This window comes from Leptonychotes weddellii, chromosome 9 (assembly GCF_054177405.1).
Source record: "Leptonychotes weddellii isolate Sample4059 chromosome 9, ASM5417740v2, whole genome shotgun sequence".
Classification (NCBI taxonomy): Eukaryota; Metazoa; Chordata; class Mammalia; order Carnivora; family Phocidae; genus Leptonychotes; species Leptonychotes weddellii.
The window spans coordinates 4,294,682-4,309,619 of record NC_138377.1 but is presented as its reverse complement, the minus strand read 5'-3'; the positions used below and the strand labels follow the sequence as shown (position 1 = coordinate 4,309,619).

The 14,938-nt window shown below is 46.7% G+C and overlaps 1 protein-coding gene across 4 annotated transcripts in view; it reads left to right on the top strand.

The window, feature by feature from the left end:
• Window positions 1–14,938, top strand: part of LOC145723362 (echinoderm microtubule-associated protein-like 1) — a 433,105-nt gene that overhangs the window by 37,347 nt on the left and 380,820 nt on the right. Inside the window, exon 1 of one of the 4 annotated variants that reach the window (XM_081829947.1) lies at window positions 5,644–5,788. The exons of 2 other annotated variants lie outside the window; for them this stretch is intronic. In XM_081829947.1, the coding sequence (XP_081686073.1) occupies window positions 5,722–5,788 (67 nt within the window). In that variant the 5' untranslated portion in view covers window positions 5,644–5,721. Of the gene's footprint in view, window positions 1–5,643; window positions 5,789–14,938 lie in introns of those variants that run through there. One more of the 4 variants, XM_081829950.1, reaches the window with a different exon arrangement.

Genomic DNA, 14,938 nt, shown 5'->3' with positions numbered 1-14,938 from the left:
AATACAGCTGTATTGGCAGGCAGGTGGGAGACCACAGAGTTTAATGTTCTTTACTGATGCTAGGAATCTCTGATTACCTCTCGTTTTATGGAGTGACAATCTTATCATAGGAAGTGTATTTTGTATTTCAGTATCAGTAATGAATGGTATCCTCGATCTATGGAATAGCCAGTTCTTGACTTTGGGATTCTTTATTAACTATGTTCATTTGCCAGGGCAGCTGTAACCAAGTTCTACACACTGGGGTAGGGCTTACGCAGCAGAAATTGACTGTCTCATTGTTCTGGAGCCTAGAAGTCCAAAATCAAGGTGAAGGCTTGGTTGCCTCCTTCTGAGGGCCACGAGGGAAGGATCTGTCCCAGGCGTCTCTTCTTGGTTTGTCTACAATTGTCTTATTCCCTGTGTCGTCATGTGGTCTTTCCTCTGTGTGTGTCTGTGTCCTAATCCCTTTTTCGTATATGGACATCATCCTATTGGATGAGGACCCACCCTAACGACCTCATTTTAACTTCATTACCTCTGCAAAGACCCTGCCTCCAAAGGTCACATTCCGAGGTGCTAGAGGTTAGTACTTCAACATATGAATTTGGGACCGACACAGTTTAACCCACAACACTCACCTAAGGGCAACTTTCCTTTGCTCTTAGAATATAGCAGAACCCCCATGTGAGCAGGCCACTCTTCCTGCCTGGGTGACCTTCTCAGTTCCTCAGCCGGTCCTGGGTCCTGTTCTGGTTGAGCGGCTTCCCCTGCTCTGATTTCCTCTTTTACCCTCAGTCCGGTATTCACGCTCTCTGGAATAATCTAGCACTTACCACGATTCGTTATTATGTGCCTGAACGTCTCCTCGACTTTGTCACCTCTAGGGAGAAACACATTTTACACCACGACCCAGCACACACTCCAAGTAAAAACCAATGTTTCGAGTAAGAACTCTTGTTCTTAGTAAGTTCAGCGTATTCCAATATTTCCTATTCTATTTCATTTTTTTTTTTTAAAGATTTTATTTATTTATTTGAGACAGAGAGAATGAGAGAGACAGAGAGCACACATGAGTAGGGGGAGGGTCAGAGGGAGAAGCAGGCTCCCCGCCGAGCAGGGAGCCCGATGCGGGACTCGATCCCGGGACTCCAGGATCATGACCTGAGCCGAAGGCAGTCGCTCAACCAACTGAGCCACCCAGGCGCCCCTCATTTTTAATTGGTTTTAAAATATGCATAAAATTTGCCATTTTACCTTTTAAGTGCACAGTTCAGTGGTAGTAAGGACAGTAACCCTGTTATGCAACCAGCACTACCATCCATCTCCAGAACTTTCTCATCATTCCCAACTGAAACTCTGTCCCCATGAAACACTCACTTCCCATCCCCCTCAGCCCCTGGTGCCCACCATTCGACTTCTGTCTCTGTGAACTTGATTCCTTTAGGGGCCTCATGTAAGTACCATCATGCAGTATTTGTCTTTTTGTGACTGGCTTCTTTCACTTAGCATAAGGTCCTCAAGGTTCATCCACACTGTAGCAGATGTCAGAATGTCCTTTCTTTGTATCTTATTTATTTTAAAAAAGATTTTATTTAGGGGCGCCCGGGTGGCTCAGTTGTTAAGCATCTGCCTTCGGCTCAGGTCATGATCCCAGGGTCCTGGCATTGAGCCCCGCATCAGGCTCTCTGCTCAGCGGGAAGCCTGCTTCTCCCTCTCCCGCTCCCCCTGCTTGTGTTCCCTTTCTTGCTGTCTCTCTCTGTGTCAAATAAATAAGTGAAATCTTAAAAAAAAAAAAAAAGTATTCCTTTAAAAAATAAAAAATAAAAAGATTTTATTTATTTATTTATTTGAGAGACAGCATGCACACGAGCAGGGGGACAGGCAGAGGGAGAGAATCCCAAGCAGACTCTGAGCTGAGCCGGATGTGGGGCTCGATCTCACAACCCTGAACTGAAATTGAGAAATCAAGAGTAGGACACTTAACCGACTGAGCCACCCAGGCGCCCCTGTCCTTCCTTTTTAAAACTGAGTAATATTCCACTGTATGTACATATCACATCTGGTTTATCCATTCATCTTTCGATGGACACTTGGGGTGTTTCCACATTTTGGCTCTTGTGAATAATGCTATGAACATGGATGTGCAAATATCTCTTCAAGACCCTGCTTTCAATTCCTTTGGGTATATACCCAGAAGTAGAATTTTCTACTTCATTCGTTAAAGTGCACATATGACTCTTTACAACCACTACACACGGCCACCTGCAGTTTAGAAAGTACTGTGTTCTGTGGCTGTATTCCCAGCCCCAAGCACAGTGCCTGGTACTGTATAAGCTATTTTTGGAGACATGTTGAATTAAACAATAGATACACAAGGTACATTTCTGGGTAATTTTAAAAATTACTTCTCTACGAATAAAGGCTACAGAGCTCCCATTTTCTTTTCTCTTTTTTCACATACGGTACAATATGCTGCTCTTAATGCCACTGAATGCTATGGTTATATTGCCCTAGAGAGTGTACATCACTTATTACAATGACAACAGTTCCTGGTCTTGGGCCATAAATTATCTCAAAATGACATGGAATAACAATCTGTTAAGATGTTTGGGCGCAAAAATCACACATCATTAATTAAGTGTTCAGAGGTTTTTCTTGGACTTCCCCGCATGGATCTTTTTCAGTGCGGTGTAGATTTTACCTAATTGACTTAACATGCGTATCCTTGTAATTATCCTAAATTTTGCTTTTTTTAGAGTGAGCTTTTGCCATTGTGGGAAAAACACAGCTGTTAAGTATTCTAGGTTAAGAGTGTGATAACGATCTTTATCATCTCAAAAGCAAGTGGACTGAGTTCTTCATTGTTACTTGTAATTTTGCTCTTAGCAAAAGTAAAATCTTCTATGAAAACCTCCAGCTCAATTTCTCTCCTGCCCCACTTCTGAATTTTCTTTGTTCTTAACTCTTCTTAGCTGTGGTCCAATAGCATACCTTGAACATGATAAATCAAGAATATTAACATTCTTAAAACGTTCTTTTAATCATTTACTCATAATCATTTCCTTTCCAGTTTGAAGAATGCCGCAGTCAGCTTTTTATAGCAATTATCCGCAAAGTGGAGTAGATGTAGCATTAGGACTGGATTCGAAGGGGAGAAGGTGGGAAATGAGAATACAGACAAGGGCAAAGATCAAAGTGCACCTGTGTTCAGTCTTGCCCTCGGAAAGCCCCTTCTCTGTAGCACCTGCCTCTTGCTTTAGAGGTGCAGAGGGTCCACCTGTTTGGATGGTGGCAGGAGTAGCTTTATGTTACCCTTCTGCCTCCACCGCCCTCTATAGTTGGCCCGCATTTCCTTTCCCTGCCGAAGTTCTCAAATGTGCATCTACGTGTGCTCTCCTTTTGATGACCAGCAGCCCGGCTCCCGTCCCCCCTGCTCACCAAGATGCTCCAGGCTTACCCGGCAAGCCCTCTGCCACCAGATGGAAGGGCCTTTGCCCAGCCTTGTCCTCCTTGACCCGTCCTGCAGAGAATCCTGTGAAAATGCCCACCTCTCTGCCACTTTCTGTGCTCCTAGTTTAATGAGACAATATCCTATGCAGGTTTCCTGCCTCTCTTTCCTGACGCTCCTTTGGAATTTCTCTCCTCCCGTCCCAAGGCTCTGCCCAACTTCTGTTGACTTACCATCCTCACCTTTAGAAAGTTCATTAACAACCTCTACCCACGCCCTCTCGAGTCTCCAATTGCTCCTAGCGTTTCTAGTGGGATGCTTGCTGTCCTCTCTTGGTTTTCCTGCCTCTCCAGCTGTCTGTCCTAGAGCGAGGTCCCTCTGGCCCGTCCCTCTGACTGCGCGGTGCTCAGGCCCCGCCCCACCCTGGGCCACTCCAGCTCCAGGCCCTGGGCCCCGCTGTCCAGTCCACACACAGACTCATCTCTCTAATGCAGCTCCAGCAGCCACTGGCTGCTGTGCAAGCCTCTCACCTCCCTCCTCCACCTGCCACCAGCTGTGTTCAGCTCCCCTGCGGGCCCTTGGGGCCTCTCCTACCTGCCCCCCTGCCCAGTGCAATCTCATTTCCCACCCGTCTGCAATACAAGCCCTTCACTGCTCTCAGAGCAGCCCTTTCGCCCGTCGCCAGACCCAGGATCACTCATGCTGTCCTTCCCACCGTCTTTCAAGTTCTGGGGCACAGTCCAACCGACCCCTGCAGCCCTTCACGGTCCCACACGCATTTTCCATGTTAACAATCCCTCTTGTCCTCTGTGCTTGGTCAACCTGACCAGGTCTGGGGAAAGGTCTTCAACCTCCCTTCTGCCCACAGCATCCACTGCCAGTCGTGGCTGACCCACATGCCAAACGTGCCACTTGCCGTGTGGAGCCCGAGCCCTGAGCCCACACGCGTTCCTGACGGTAGCTTTTTACGCATTTCACCTACAGGGTGTTCCACCCCTATCAGTGAATACCTACAACTTGAAACCATTCAGACATCTAAGTGACTTAGAACATGTAAGCGGATCACGTGTCGTTATGAGGCGGAAGTGAATTGTCAGGGTCGTGTGGCAATGGGCACAAATGTTGGCAGTCTCTTCTGCACCCGGCCAGAGGATCACCCAGCGCGTGTATTCTTCTCTCCATTTCCCAGCACCCGGACTTCAGGAGGAGCGTGGTAGAACTCCAGTCATTAACGCAGCGTGTGTGTGTGTGTGTGTGTGTGTGTGTGTGTGTGTGTGTGCGCGCGCGCGCGCGCGCCAAAAAAGTTACAGAATGCCGGGTCTGGGTGTCTCTCCTGCTAAGGAAATTCGTCGGAACTCGCTGTCTTCCTGAGAATGCACACAGCTCTCCCCGGCTCCTGGAACCAGTTAACAAGTGTGTAATGTGACAAATCTGTGCCGCAGGGGCTGATCAGAGGGGAAGGAGCGGAGCAGATGCCGCTCCCTCCCCGGCCTCCCAGACTCTGCGGCCCGATGTGGCTGAGCCGCGGCCTCTGTTTGAAGTGGGAGGCCGCATCCCTCTCCGCCCGTGAGCAGAGGGCCAAGCGGAGTCATCACCCCGTGCTAACCCTCCCTCGGGGCAGGGCCTCGCCGCCGCGGAGGGCGTGCGGGGAGAGGGGCGCGCCGCGGCCGGAGGACGTGGCCAAAAGTGGAGCTGCTCCAGGGGGCCACGCGGCCGAAATGTGCTCGCGCGCTGTCCATGTTTGGGCCTGGAGCCGCCGGCGGGCGCGGGGATGGAGCCTCCGGGGAGCGCGGGCCTCGGCGCCCGCAGGGGAGGTCTCCCCCGGCCGGGGCGGGGCCCCGCTCCCTTCGCGCCCGCCCCGCCGCTCCCTTTGTCCCCGCGCGCCCCCTCCACCCCCCACCGCGTCCCGCCCTCCCGGGGGCGCACCGGCCGCGCGAGGAGGCGGGGCCCGGCAGCGGCGCCCCCCCGCGCAGGCCTCCGGCGCGCCCTGACCGGGCGGGCCGGCCGCACCCCCGGCTCCAGTCTACCGGCCCTCGGCCCCGCCCCTCCGCCCCGCCGAGGCCGCCCCCTGGCGGGCAGCGCGGGCAGTGCCGGCGTCGGGCCCGCGCGGCCGCGGCGACGGCGGCGGCGGCGGCAGGCCCGGGGTTGCCATGGTAACCGGCCGCGGCCGCCGCCACAGCAGGGCCGGCCCCAGCGCCAGCGCCGGCCGCGGCTCGGCTGGGCTCAGTGTGGGGGTGAGCGGCGGCGGCGCGGCCGGGCCGGGGGAGCGGGCGCGGCCCGGCGGCCTCAGCATGGAGGACGGCTTCTCGAGCTACAGCAGCCTGTACGACACGTCCTCGCTGCTCCAGTTCTGCAATGGTGAGGGGCGGCGGCCGAGAGGGCGGGGGCCGCGGCGGCGGGCCGGGCCGCGGGGCGAGGCCGGGGCCGGGAGGCCGCGCAAAGTTGCGGCGGAGGCGCGCGGTTCCCGCCGCCGCGGGCGCATTGTGCAGGCCCGCGGGCCGCGCCTGGCTCGCCCCCGCCGCCCGCGCCCCGCGCCCTCCCGGCCCCGCGTCCGCGTCCGCGCCCGGCCCCGCCGGTGCGCGCGGGCGGCTGGTGCCGGGGACCCGCGGAGCGAGCGCACGGGGCCGGGCGGCGCGTGGGGAGGCCGGGCGGCCGCGGGCGCGGGGACGTGTTGCTCGCCCGCTGCCTAACTCGGGTGCGCCTGCAAGGCTCTGCGGGAGGAACTCGGAAAACAGATCACTTAGGAGCAGAACATTCTTTGGAGATGTGCGCGGTGTTTGTGGCAGCTGGACCCTCAGGGGCCGTTCAGTGCTACTTTGGTGAAATCACCCCCGTGCAACGCAGTGCACAGGCGGAGTGAACCTGGCTGGAAAGTGATTGCACTATTTTGTTTATGGGATGGTAGTTGTTGTTTTTGTTTTTGTTTTTGTTTTTTTACAGGAAGGAGACAGTAATAATTGGCAATATGGCATCTTTTACAAAATATAAAATCCTACGTGCTTGAAAGATTTTAGTCTCACTAGCGGGGTTGAAAAAGATTTTCACATCACACAGCATATTTTATGAGAACACGATGTATGATAATTCATGCACAAAAGTTAACCAGTTTTTTTTTTCTACGTTGGATTTGTTGCTTTATCAGAGGATCCCAAAAGTTTGTTAAAGAAGAAACAATGTGTATTTTATAGAATTTGCCTATAGTGCGATCGGAATAATTTGGAATTCTAGAGGCACTGACAACTTGAGCAATTTATTATGCAATTGTAATTGTGATTTAGGGGAACTTTTCTAGCTCTTCGACACCTGTTTGCAAATAGGAGGTATTTGCTGTAGCAATAAAGATGACTGAGTGTGTCGATTCTTCCTCTCTAACGATATTTTAATCTCGGATGGAATTGATCATTGTCTTTTTTCATGGAAGAGTTTTTCTGATAGTTTTAGCAGTGATTAATTTTCATGTTAATCACATGCAAGCCTTCGTTAAATTGGTAATGCTCTCTTCAGTGGAATGAGAGAAAGTTTTGACTCTGCAGATGTAACAGCAGTTTTCCAGAGCAGAGCCCCTGTGTTTTTGGTTCTCTGAACGTGTTAAAGGCAGATAGAATGTATTTGGTTCACTATGGGCCACTGGAATCCCTTATAGTTTAGAGTCATGGGAACATTTTGCTCTCCCCACGGGTGAATAGAGTTCCCAATTAAATTTTGAATGGTTTCCTTAAATGCCTTACAATCAATCCTATTTGAATTACTATTTGGGGGGTAAAGGTATTACAGCCTCCTGCGTGTTTATGATAGAATTCCCCTTGTGTTAGTTTTGAAAGGCATGTGGCTGAAAAATTATATTAAATGAATTCCAGGCATGAAGGATTTTTAAAAATTAATATGTGGCATATATATTGACAGTTGGATTTAGGTTATGGAAATGAGCCTAGATATTTTTATTTGAGCAGTTGTTTGGGGGCCTGGTCATATCATTCCTAAATAGCAGTTCATTTGTCAAGTTGACCTATACATCTATTCGTGAGTGTTTTGGTTTTCTGCCTTTTTTTGTTAATTGCTAGTTTAGAGATACTGGTAAAATATCTTCCTGGTAATGATGTCTAGAAGAAAGTAAGGGCCAGCTCTTATATATTGTATGGGTAACAGTTTAAGTTAAATCACTTTAAAATAGCTAGAATCAAACTGTAAGATCACTTCAAAACACAATTGAATGAATCATAGCTGTTGAATTTCTTTTCTCAGAAAGTTCTTAGCTCTGTTTTTATTATGTTTTGGTTACCATATGAATAAACTTTACAGCAAGAGTAGTTTATGGGACAGAATGGGCGTTAACTAATGATGTCTCAAGCAACAGATGTTTTGATGTGAAATTATTCATTTTAAGAGGGCTTCCATTAAGTAAAAGTATAAATGAATACAATTTAGCTAATTACTATGATGATTCCATTAAAGCAGCGGATCACAGAAGCACCGCTTCACCAAGAATGAAATTAAACATGTGAGTATTTCATTAGCTGCACTGAGAAAAATTTTTTTTCTTTTTAAATTAGAGATTTACATGACAATGGCCCAGACTACAACAGCATAATATATGAACTCCTCCATTTTCATATGGTGATGAAGCCTCATGCTTTTGTTAATGACAGGAGCTAAAAAGTCATAGTTTTATATTAGCTTCAGCAAATACAACCCATACTTATTGGTTGGATGACTGTCACAGTCAGCGTCCTCCTGGGGAGGAAGCGAATATCTAAATGAGAAGGAAGAGAAAACTGTTCAAATGAATGAACTCTTCGTCTTCCTCTCCTCCTTTTTTCCCTTGCTCTCTTACCTAATTTGCAGTGGATCCTAAATGTAAAGTCAGGTGGTGTCTAGCCTCCCAAAAAGACTGTTCATTCTCATCTTTCAGATACTGGTGCTCTCGTTTCAGGAGAAAACTCGTGCAGCACTTTTTCCCCAAAATATTTAGAACTCTGGTCAAAGAGCGAGGAACCACAAACTTCTTTTGTTGCTCCAAGAAAAACCACCATAGTTGAAAAGTGAAGAAAAGTTACCATTTTTAAGCCAATTCATGATTTGGGAAATACTTACCATTCTTTACTCCATATTTCTTCAAAGCCTCCCTTTGAGGTAAATCATATTACATATGAGAAAACTGAGGCTCAAAGAGATTTGGGGATGGGGCACCTGGGTGGCACAGTTGGTTAAGCGTCCGCCTCTTGATTTCAGCTCAGGTCATGATCTCAGTGTTGTTAGATGGAGAGCTACTGAGCAGGCTCTGTGCTCAGCAGGGCGTCTGCTTCTCTCCTCCCTGTCCCTCTGCCCTCCCCCCTCCAAAATAAATAAATAAATCTTTAAAAAAAAAGAGAGAGAGAGAGGGGCACCTGGGTGGCTCAGTCGTTAAGCGTCTGCCTTTGGCTCAGGTCATGATCACAGGGTCCTGGGATCGAGCCCCCATTGGGCTCCCTGCTCTGCAGGAAGCCTGCTTCTCCCTCTCCCACTCCCCCTGCTTGTATTCCCTCTCTCACTGTGCCTCTCTCTGTCAAATAAATAAAATCTTTTTAAAAAAAAGAGAGAGGGAGAGAGACTTGGTGACTTTATAAGACCACACAACCATTAAGGCTTGGATGTCAGTCTGAATCTTTTTGTTTGTTTTAATAACAGCTTTTTTGAGATATTATTGACATCCCATAAAAACTCATCCTTTTAAAGTGTACAGCTGAGTGGTTTTTGATATATTGACAGAATTGTGCCAGCATCACCGATGTCTAATTTTAGAACATTGTCACTACCCCAAAAGAAACCCCTAGTAGCAGTTCCTGCCATTCTCCTATCGCTCTAGACCCTGATGACCACTAGTCTGCATTCTGTCTCTATTGGTTCTGGATGTTTTAATGTCAATGGAATCATCCTAATATTTGACCTTTTGCGTTGGGCTTCTTTCACTTAGCATAATGTTTTAAGGTTTGCCCAAAGTTGTAGTAGCATGTGTCAATACTTTGTTCCTTTTTATGGCCAAATAATATTCCATTTTATGGATATACCACATTTTATGTATCCATTCTCCTGTTGATGAGCATTTGGATTGTTTCCGCTTTTTGACTATTCTGAATAATAATCCCATGAACATTCACGTACAAGCTTTTGTGTAGACGTATGTTTTCATCTTTCTTGGGTAGATACCTAGGAGTAGGATTGCTGGGTCATATGGTAACTCTGGCTTTTGATATTTTTAAGGAACCAGCCTGAATCTTTTGAAATCTAAATATCAACCTCTTTTTACATTACAACCGGGGATGAAAGAACAGGGAGTTGAGCTGGATCAAAGAGGGAAAGAAGGGGGAGCAAATTATAAAATGTTGCTATTTCATTTCTGTGAGTCACTTTGGATACTTTTCATCAATTGCAGCTCACCAAAACGAGTCTGCACACACCCTTGCTCAGATGCCATAGGTTAGAAGGATATTGGTGTTTGAGGGGACCTAACAGGCATTTCATCTTGTGGTTTCCTTTCTTAAGCCTTTGAGCTGTTTCTTCAAAGTACTGCTTACCCAGGAACCCAAATGTAAAGCAGATGAACATGGAGCTACATCAGCTGAAGTAGGAAGAGGACAGCGTGCTGGCCCTCCTCACCTGCCCCTACCCTTACACTGATCCAGACCACCCATCCCTCCAAGGCTTGAAATCTCAGGTGTATGGAAGGATGATCCAAACGTTATTCAGCCCCTGCTTGAGCAGTTCCAAGGGACTGGAAACTCACTATCTCTCCACGCAAGCCATTTCTTCTGTGGACAGTTCAGACTGTCGGTTCCTGTGTGCACTCAAAATTTGGCCCAGGTTCTGCCTCTTGGGTCCAAAGAGAATAGGTTTAATCTCTTTTCCATATGCTAGGTTGTCACATGTTTGAAAACAATTATGATAGCTCTTTCTGAAGTCTTCTTCTAGCTAAACATTACCTTTGGAAAAAAATAATTCCTTATAAGATACAATTTTAGGCTCCTAATCATTTTTGGATTGGTTTTTAAACAGAGCAGAATAGAGCAGGATACTTCACCTCCCTTATTCTAAAGTTTATACTTCTTATAATGCAGCCTAAGATGATATTAGCCCTTTTGCTTATCACTTCACATTGTTACCTCTTACTGATTTTCACTTAAAATTCTTATCTGTTTTATATGTATGATGGATAAGCCCTTTCTTTTCTTCCTTATACCTTTCCTTTTTGAGGGGGAGTTTCTTCCAGCAGGCAGAGCCCTGTCAAGTTACAACACAATTGTAATCTGCGTTGCAATGCTGTAAATAATCCTGGCACTCATATAAAATACTTCAACATTATCATAATGTGGAAATTGGTCATTGTCTTAAAGGATTATGATTCTGGATAGCAGCCTTTTCTCCATCTTCCTTTGGAAGATGTCATGAGAGACTATCAAATTCCTTCTAGAGCCTATACGTAGTTTACCCGTTCCCTGATCTTCTTCTCCTGCAGGTGTGACTTTTTAATGACCATGGCAGGTCAAGTCTATGGTACCTGCTACTTCCAGTCACGTTTTGAAATCACTATAATCTTTTGAGCTGCTGCTATTTATTTTTTCTAGTTTTGAAATGGAAAATCTTTTTAATCTTTTTAAATTTAATTTCAAGATTTATATCTTGAAAATTAAGAATAATTTATTTAAAATCTTGAACATCTTTTGGCATCTGTAACACCAATGACTTTCTCCTAACTAGGATTATGCTAGACTTTTCAAGTTGGCACATAGTTGGGTGTGCAACAGGATCAAGGAGCTCCTGTGAGGAAATCATCCGAACTCAACACTATGACGTATTTTCAAACCTCTTCTGCATTCTCGTGTGGTGACCAGACACTGACTTAGATTTTCTGTGATAGCAAAATCACAAGAAAATGCTTTCATGGAAAGTGCAAAGCAAGCCCCCGTGCTAAGTGAGAACTTGGTACACTTGGTACTCCACCCAGCAAGGAATTTATTTTATAGCCAAACCACGAGCATTTATGACATTATAAACAAACCCAAGCATTTTGGTGGGAAATTCACAAAACTGTGTTTAAAAAGTAACCATTATTGTTAATTTCTGAGATAGCATAAGCCTTTTCATATACTGTCCTAAGAAATAAACACTTCAGTTGAGTGGACGGTAGGATAAGGAAAGAGAAACAACATCTTGGTTTCTAGTGTTACAATCTGTTCAGGCCATAAAACTGGTAGCGTGAAAAACTTAGTCACGATGGCGTTGAAAATTCTACGTTAAAGCATTGTTTTTTATTAGTAAGGACTTGAAATCAGTGGTATTTTGTACTACTAAAAATCTTCCAGGAAAAATATTTTTATTCATCTTTAGAATCCTAGCTTATTAATAGAGGGTTTCTAATAGTAGCAAAATGTTTTAAATGCCAGCAGAAACATTAGTAATCAAAAAAACTATGCTGGAAACTATAAATGCTATGTAACTATTTATCTATACAGCCCCCTCCCCCCAGAAGCTTGATGGTTTTCTCACTAGATGTTTGACACATACATTTAATATTCTGCTGGAAGCAGCATATTTGTTTGAAAGCAGTCCAGGCCTGGGGGTGTCCTGGGGACAAGCAGCAACCGGTGCACATCCTCTTTGGTTTACTATAAAGAAATAGCTGTTTCAAAGAGTTTATCCTTCTTTAAAGTACTAATTTTTAAATGAAGAGTTAGGTAGACGCACTTCCAATTTTGTTTCCTCTAAAGTTGTGTCTTTATTGGAAAATACTCTTGGTGTGGAAAACCCCATTTTTGCAGAATACTTAGTCGTGTCTCAAAATGCAGTATTTATTCTGCCAGCTTTCTGGAAAAGATTTGAACTCTCTGGGTTTAATAGACTACCCTAGATTTCCCTAAGAATCATCGTAGACTTTTCTGTGCCCCATCCTCCTGTCTCAGTCAGCCTGGTGGATTCTGCTCCTGATAACCCAACCCTTCTGCTCAGTTCAGACGCTCATCACTTCTCATCTGTGGTTTCATTTGTGTTTTTGAAAATGGCAGCCCCAAACTAGTCTTTCTGCCTCCAGTCTCAGCCCCCTTCAACGTGTTCCTTTTTTATTAAACAAGTAGAATATCCACCGTGCTCATTATTACACTGATGGGGGGGGGGTGCGTTCCAAGGACGCACATGGTCGATGTGGCCCTTGCCTTCAGGAAGCCTGAGCTGCTCTTCGGGAGCTAGACATTCAGTGCTTCCCTCATGATGAGTTACTTGATGACCCCGGGGATGGACGGTACTAACGAATATAAGGAACAGTGTAGAGTGTTGCAGGGCACTGGACTCAAGGGATGTATATTGGAGTTTCTTTCCAGGATGAGTGGAAGTCAAACACTGGGTGGGGGGGGCGGGCGGGGAGTGGGCAGGGTTGGGGGAGAAGAGCAGTTCAGACCAGGGAAAGCGATGAGGAAGTAGAGGGTGGGAGCACCTTTTGGAAATGGAAAGTTCTCATATGGGGAAAGAGGAAGGGGCAGAGTGGCTTAAAATGAAGTTGGGAGGGTCGGTGGGGCTTCTCGGCCACATTAAGGCATTTGATCTTATTCTGAGGAGCAGAGAGAATGTGGCAGAGGATTTTGAGGCAAGGGAGTGACGTGGCCAGATTCTCAGGGATTTTTGAAAGAGGGCACCCCTGCGGTGTGGAGGGGAGGCTAGTGGAGTAGGGGAGGGTGGTGGTGGGAGTCCATTGTGTGAAGCCAGGGGACAGTGGTGGTGATTTCCACTTGAGGGGTGCTTAGGACCCACCTCACCAGGACTTGTGTCATCAAGGGACAGGGAGAGGAGGAAGCCAAGGAAGACACCCAGGCTTCTGGCTCATCTGACTGAGTGCCACTTGCAGAGGTAGAAGGAGCTAGAAGAATGGGCAGACAGATGATGGTTCCGCTGTGGCTTGTGGGTGTGAGGGACTGTGAAACATGCCAATTGAAGAGCCGAGTGGGCTGTGGGCTGTGGGGTCTGGAGCTGGGGAGATGTCTGGAGTAGGCGTAAAAAATTCGAGAGCAATCAGTAAATAGCAGCTGAATCCATGGCACAGATGAGCTCACCTAAGGAGAAACTTGACGTTTTTGGAATGCTCTTTCTGGAAGACAGATCTGATCATAACAGGCTCCTGATTGAAAGTCTCTAGTGCGCCCCCCTCCCTCCCTGGGCACCCAGCAGGCTTAGCCAGCTCCTGGCTCCTCCTGGCTCCCACCTGCCTGAGTAGAGTGAGGTCTTTCCCTGGTGGCCCTGTGGTTATCTAGCATAAATCTCCGTTACCACGATTATCCCAGAGGCCTGTCACTGCGGCTTAGTTTCACATCTCTCATTAGGCTGTCACCACCTTCCAGGCAGAGTCTCCTAGTGAGCCTCTCAGGGTCCATGCTTCAGCAATGCCTGGTACCTAACGGGTCTCCTGCCGAACACTGGTTGAGTGGGATCAGGGACCACCCTCCTTATCCCAGAGCGCCTTCTCAAACACACACGCCAGCGAAATGGCTCACATGTAACAGGTGTACGCTGAATCGTGGTTGGAGAAAGCACTCACGCCACTTCTCCATATGCTTGAAATAACATGTATATTTATATGTTATGCATCACATATGTGTATAGCTACACGTACACATGTATGAACACAATCACGTGGGTGTGCATACGTGCATACATCGTGTGACATTTAACTCTTCCCCCTCATCAAAGAACCAGTGGACTTAGGCATTCGGAAGAGAAGGCATTGCAGGCGAGGGGACCTCATCGGGAAAAGCCAGAAGCAGGTGAATGTGTGACCATGAGGAGCCGGGCCTCATCTGCACAAACATCACAGAATGCCTCGAGCTGGACGCTGGCTCTTGAATCAATAAGGAGAAACATTTGCAAAAAGCACTTGGCGGTTCAACAGGCTTAAAACACATTATTTTCAGCCAAAGTAATTGACACAATGAAGTAGTTCTTGGCAAAGCCAGCATTTTTAACGTTAAAAGAGATTTGGCTGTTAAATCAGCCCCCCAAAAAGTTGTTTTATGTGACAAGAATTTTTACCATTCTTAGAAAAATATGCTCCAGTCGAGAAACAGTTGGGTGGACTTAGGACTCGCTTATGCTATAGAGCATCTTTACACATTTTAGCCCCAATTATAGTGCCATAAACAGCTGAAAATCCTTAGGAGGAGAACTGAGTGATGATACTTCATCTGTTATGGAGTCCCTCGCAATGCCGAACCATTCCTCGTAAGCCGTGGAGACTGCTCCTCGGGGACCGTATGGGAAAACTAATAAAGATAATGATCTGTTAGCATGGCTCCACCAAATTAGTCCTTTAGAAAGTAATTAAGCAGGACTGCCCACACTCCAGTGCTCTCAAAGACTAAAATCTGGCTCCGTGCGTAGTATCTTCACCTTCCATGAAAATGGCCTTGTATTGAGTCGATATAATTTAATTATATAAAAATATGTGTTCATACTGCATCCTGTACTGACTGATAATGCTCTCACCACAGAGTC